Source organism: Pavona decussata, unplaced genomic scaffold, assembly GCF_977016875.1.
Source record: "Pavona decussata unplaced genomic scaffold, jaPavDecu1.1 SCAFFOLD_11, whole genome shotgun sequence".
In the NCBI taxonomy this organism is placed as follows: Eukaryota; Metazoa; Cnidaria; class Anthozoa; order Scleractinia; family Agariciidae; genus Pavona; species Pavona decussata.
Genome location: NW_028145434.1, coordinates 2,016,501 through 2,022,500, shown reverse-complemented (window position 1 = coordinate 2,022,500; position 6,000 = coordinate 2,016,501). Strand labels below are relative to the sequence as shown.

The 6,000-nt window shown below is 36.0% G+C and overlaps 1 protein-coding gene and 1 long non-coding RNA gene across 8 annotated transcripts in view; one reads left to right on the top strand and one right to left on the bottom strand.

The window, feature by feature from the left end:
* The window catches only part of LOC146488159 (uncharacterized), a 538,028-nt gene that overhangs the window by 372,407 nt on the left and 159,621 nt on the right, over window positions 1-6,000 (bottom strand). For all 7 annotated transcript variants that reach the window (XM_085121821.1, XM_085121804.1, XM_085121849.1 and 4 more), the window contains 2 exons: window positions 985-1,146; window positions 799-876 (listed from right to left, as the gene is read on the bottom strand). In XM_085121821.1, coding sequence (XP_084977947.1) covers window positions 799-876; window positions 985-1,146 — 240 coding nt within the window. The remainder of the gene's footprint in view (window positions 1-798; window positions 877-984; window positions 1,147-6,000) is intronic.
* The window catches only part of LOC146488166 (uncharacterized), a 131,545-nt gene that overhangs the window by 89,805 nt on the left and 35,740 nt on the right, over window positions 1-6,000 (top strand). The gene's annotated exons all lie outside the window — the stretch shown is intronic.

Below are 6,000 nucleotides of genomic sequence, written 5' to 3'. Positions count from 1 at the left end.
GGTCGCTTCTTTCGGAGTTTTTCAACAAACGTCACGTTTATTCACGCTTGCAGAAATATACGATATTTAGTATGGATGCCATTTTTGGCGAACTCGGGCGAAAAGAACCGGTTAGTTTGTATTTGTGACAACAACTTTTGTTTTCAGATGATCATTTGGTTGGGTTACTGGGACTCCTCATTTTAACTTATTGTTTAATCTGACCCACCGACCCTAAATTCTGAACCCAAGGGAAAGGAAATGGAGAGAAAAGGGGTTGGCCTTATTCATCATTGCCCGATTGGAAAAAGGCCGATTAACGCTAACACCCGAGGTTCTTATCTCGCTCGTTAAAAATGTTTTTTAAAACTAATTTTGGGATAATGGTAAAGAAAAGTCGTAAGTCACAACTTACAGGCAATCTTTGGAAAAATCTTTTTTTTTTTTATTAGTAATTAAAGTTGAGTCAAAGTTCACTTTAATCCGGAATTAGGTTAATCGGGCTTTGAACAACCGGGCCCATAATATTGGGAAGTGTGGAAGTTGAGGTAAAACACCAAATTATTTGTGTGCAACATTTATGTAAACAGTATCGGTTTTTAAAATGGCGCCTTTTAAATGAGATGGACCATTCCCTAATCTACATAGGAAACAACGCAGTGTAGCGAATTCGAAATTTGTCACTGCAAAGTTATCCCCGCCCAATATGACTAGTGACAGTGACCGTCTTTGTTTTCTTATCGTTTGTGAATTCATTAATTTACTGTAGATAGTTTAAATGTTTTCATTTAATTAGTTTTGTATTTAAGTAACTCGTACCTCTGAAGATCGCTTTCAGATAAGATGGCTGTAAGGAACAGGCAACTTTTGCATCAGTCAAAGAATCAGTATAGTTTCCTGTGAAAGAATAAAGTATGAGGCGAAAGCTAGCATATTGATGCGGGTTCGATTGAAGAACCCTTTCATATTTTGATAAACCAATTTAAGCTAACAAAAACTTCTCACCCAAACGAAAATAAGCGTTTGCCCTGTTGCTGTACAGTTGGGCTTTCAGTTTCTCATCCTTGCAGTTTACTTTAATTCCTTCCGTGTAGAAGTAGATGGCGTTGTTGAAATCATTCTGTCTGTAACTGTCATTACCCTCATTTTTGTAAACCTCTGCTGTTGCTAAAATGAAGCAATTAAAAAGATAATGTATTAGTAGATAGCCTGCAGTGCAAAGGCGTTTCGTTGTGAGCGATACTTTTCTTGGAGTTTCTTTTAGTGCACCTGTGTAAGAAACGAACGGCGCAGCTTAGTACAATTGTAAAAGTTTTATTTAATTGACCGTTGGATAAATTCTTACAAGCACTTTCAAAACGCAGTGAACTGGGAAGAGTCACTCCAGCCTTAGTTAGCCACACTAGGGAAGGACATTCGAATTTTTTTGGTTTTATATATTTAAATATTCTGGTAAAAATAATCAAAGTTTCCTTCTCACCTCTTAAATTGTCGTCATCAAAATCCAATGTCTCCTCACCAGCTGGTGTGAGGTCATTTTCACTTGCAGCTTTCATTTGACTCTGCGCCATAAATGCTGGGAGTTTGGGCTAAAAACCCTATGAATCAAACAATTTTCATGTTGATTTTATTCATCAGCTGCCTTTATTCCTTTGAAACCCTAAAGGATAATGCCTGTGTTAATTACACATTATACCAGTGAATGCTAAAGGTAAAGGCCGAGTCAACAAAAACGTCTGTTTAAAAAGTATTTTTGTGTCTGTTAAGATTGCAAAAAAGATATGAATAATAACGACCAGTACGTTATTTTCCTTTCGCCTCATTCACCCTTGAGACAGAAGAAAGACATTAACATAGCCGATTAATGATTTAAGATCGGTACCAGGCCCAGTAGGAATACCAAGGTGTAGAATCCAAAGACATGCAAACTCTTTTATGGCGTGGGCCGCAAGGCTCTTTGTTTATGATTGAATTGTATTTTTTAACTTAAGTCTAACTATGTGTAGGTAAATAAAGCTTATTATTATAACGACGTTTTGGAGAAATACAGGAGAACGAAAAGACATGTTTCCCTGACACTCCTTGAGTTCTACTAAAGATACTAAGCAGACTAACTCCATGCAGGCGCGTGCATGGTTTGCGTTTTGCACTTTGCGTACTTTTTAAAACATTTTTTTACCAAAAAAATTAAACTGTGTATAGAGTAATAGCTTGTACCCAGGTTACTGCTATTTACTCTATTTTTGACCGATTAAGAAAATTTGTTAGTAGACTTCCAAGAATAGGCAAGTGGACGTAAATTCTGTCGACAGAATACAAATTACTTACCGAAGTTTCCATCAAAAACTCTTCTTAATTTTACTCTGAACTGGGATAACAAGTGATCGTAGGAGTCCTGAAACAGAAATATTTGGCAATTATTGTGATTTGCTTTTGCCATCTTTAACTGATGAGTCGCTTCGAGTGGTCGTATTATATTTGGCGAGAATTTATGACAGAGCAACGGCTGGGTAGTGCAAAAGGAGGCGTTGGTTGCATTTATGAGGTATGGGATAATGTTATGATATGTTGCCAATAAGAAAATCGATATCACTGGGCCAAATTAAGTACAGCAGGCGAAGTGATGCGATACAAATAACTACGTGTAAGCGACGTTTGTAAGCTGGAATTCAACTATATCAAAGTTCACCCGTCTAAGACCATCAATCCAAAATACTTTGCTTTTAGGGAATTAAGCGCTTTTAATTAGAAGACAAACAACGAAAGTTTTTGACATCTTATTGTTTGTCTTCTAATATCATTTAAATTGCAATATTTAATAATAACTTTAGTTAACATAGACATAATACAATATTACAAGATACAAATACAAGATATAAATATAAATACATAATACAAAATCAAGCTTAAAACAAAGAATCACAAAGTAACTTACAATAGTAAAGACAAACAACAGGGACGAGAAAATAAAAAGAAGCTACTTAACCTCATTACAAATAATTTTTTTCAACATATAGACACTTTGTTCATGCTATTTTCGATTTTACAATAACTGTCCAAATTCCCGCGCGCTGATTGGCTCGTAGCTATTGTCTATAAGAGTACAGACAGACGTCAGATGTAACGCGCGCGCTTTCTCAACGAAAAAAATCTGAGCCAATTCCGCTCGTACTTTTTCCATGTTATTGTAAAAAGCAAATCGACGGCAGTTTTCTATGGTCTATACTCTTATAGACCATAAAATGACGCCATAAAATGTCCAAAACTTGGCAGTAAAACCACTCGCCTGCGGGTCGTGGTTCCACTTGAGTTTTGAACATTTTTTGACGTCATTTTATGGTCTATAAGAGTATAGACCATAGAAAACTGTCGTCGATTTGTTAATTACAAAGCTGTTTACAAATACAATACAGTTTACTTCTTGCATCTACTACGTTTAACACTCAAATACTAAATATATTATCACATAAAAATCTGAGGATCAGGGAAGAGTATATTTTCTACTTTCCACTGTAATATTACTTTGGTTTGGAATTCCTGTTCAATCGGCTTTTTTCAAAGCATTTGGAAGCATAAATATATTGTTTTAATAAGATGACAAATAAGTGTAGTCTGCGTACGTTTTTGGAGGTCTGTTAACTGTGGAATTTCGTTGATAGCCATATGGTCTTTAGAGAGGCTCACATTTGATTTAAATCTCTTCTTTGGAATATTTAATAGTTTCAGAGCGTAGTTCAGTTTTTATTACTTCCCATAGCAGATGCTTTTTGGTTACTTCACAATACTTTTCTAAAATTTGCGGGTATTTAATAGTGACGAATTCTTTGTAATTTTTATCTTCCAGTAAGGTGTTATTAAATTTCCACAAGCCAGGACCTCTTTTAATTCAATTCAATTTTTTTAATCTCAAGATTTAGATAAATTGATTTGTGGTCAGGTGCTATTGACTTGCGGGTTTCTGTTTTTCTTATAAGACAAGAGCGAGGACGAGAAATAAGAAAAAAGTCTATTCTCGATCTCACGTTTAAGGGCTTTGACTTATAAGTGAAAGATTTAGTTGTGGGATACAATTGTCAATAAACATCAATAAGTTTATTTCTTCCATAAGACTTACAAGTGCATTCCTGTAATTTGTAGCTTTCCAAGGTTGGCCGCCGCTTTTGTCAATTGGATTGAGAGTGGTATTCCAATCGCCTGAAATGATGATTTTTGAAGAGCCCGTTTTCGACGCTAGGTAATCGCTTATAATAATAATTTAGTAATAATTTATTCGCTTATATTGCGCATTTTCCATGACAAGATGATCAAATGCGCATTACAATAATTACAAAAGCACAATATGTATATATATTACGTGTGACAGCAGCTTATTGTTTTAATGAAATTATTTTGGTCCCGATAATCTGTGGGAGAATAAATATTTAAAATGAAAAAAAAAAGGTTTATTTTCTATTGTGACTCTTGCGATTATAAGCCTTTCTTCCGAGTCCGTTGAAATGCTGCATAATCGAACCGAGGTGGAGCAAGGATTTTGAAGATTGCAAAAACCTCTCGAGTGCACAGAGCCGTGAGAAAGCAGTATATTGTTACCCCATTCTACAGACCACGCTTTTTGGTCTTCAACCAATGAGTACGTTTCCTGTAGACAAACGATTTTAGGTTTCTGAGCTTTCAAATAAGAGAAAATCGCTTGTCGTTTGCTCGAACTACGTAATCCTCGCACGTTTAGTGATAACAATTTTAATTTATGCGACATAGAATAATAAGGTTAAGGTCAGAAAAACAAAATTAGGACTAGAGCGTGTGATATTTTTTCTGGTTGTATTTTTAATTATAAGGAAAAAGTAATAGGTTACTAAATAAACTGTCGCACCTGTGTATGTAGTAGTGTGGTCCCTCGTTTCCATCCGCTTTTTTTTTAAATGATTGCATGGAATTTCAATTTCAACCACCGTTATAACTGAAAAATTCCCTTTCTCATAGAAAACGTTCAAAAACATCACTTTTCTGATAGCGTCCGTGGGGTAAAGTTTTTAAAATTCGTATTCGTTTACCGCACAGTTACACAATTTACACTTTGTTCTGTTCTTTTGCTATCCATTTTTCTTCTCAACAGATCCACTCAATAAATTTTACTTTACAATTCGCAAACACTTATGATTGTTAAAACTGGAATTCTCATTTTCATCCTTGATCTTACGGCTGGTGTAAACGGACGGACGTTGGCATTTACCTCCCGGCTAAGATCACCAAGTTGTTTCCGTGCGATGGCGATTCTAACGGGAACTTTTCGCTCTCTACGAACTTGTAGTTGCGGACACTCAGTCTCCATAATTTACGCCTCCATAAATTGTCGGATGGTGTTTTGTACAAGGGATACTGGATGAAACTTGAAGGAGCTAGAGGGCATTGCACGGAACTTTAAACTCCTGAGGAAATATCAGCACAAGCTCGACTGCCTAATATTTAAGATGCTCTTCATCCGTGAGTTCAAACCAAAGCTTAACAAACAATGTGATTCTATCCGCGCGAAGTTGTTTATCAGTTAATTATCCCATACTTCATTGTTTCTAACTACACCTTATAGCGTTCTTATTAGTATTAATATCTAGCCGCTTGTAATCATGTGATACGCGTAAGGTTATTTGTTCTTCTAGCTTTTTATGCCCCTATTTCTTTATGTTTCTATGTAAATACCTAAGCACTATCATGCACTTTGGCGACTTAGTTATTCAAAGACATTACAATTGCATATAAATGTATATGCATGGTCATGCTAAGTTATCCTTAACACCGAACTTGTTACGGGCCATTGAACGGTCGAACCGTCGATCGCTTTAAGTGTTTATTATTATGGTTAAATCTCGCTCCAAGAACTAACTGATTTGAAGAAATCGAATAAACATGACGAGATTCACGAGGTGCTGAGATAGCGGACCTCTACTGATTTTGCCCAAGTAAATAGCAACAGACGCGAGGGGGTTTGTCTGTAAACATAGCGCATCCGGCGCGCTTCAATTC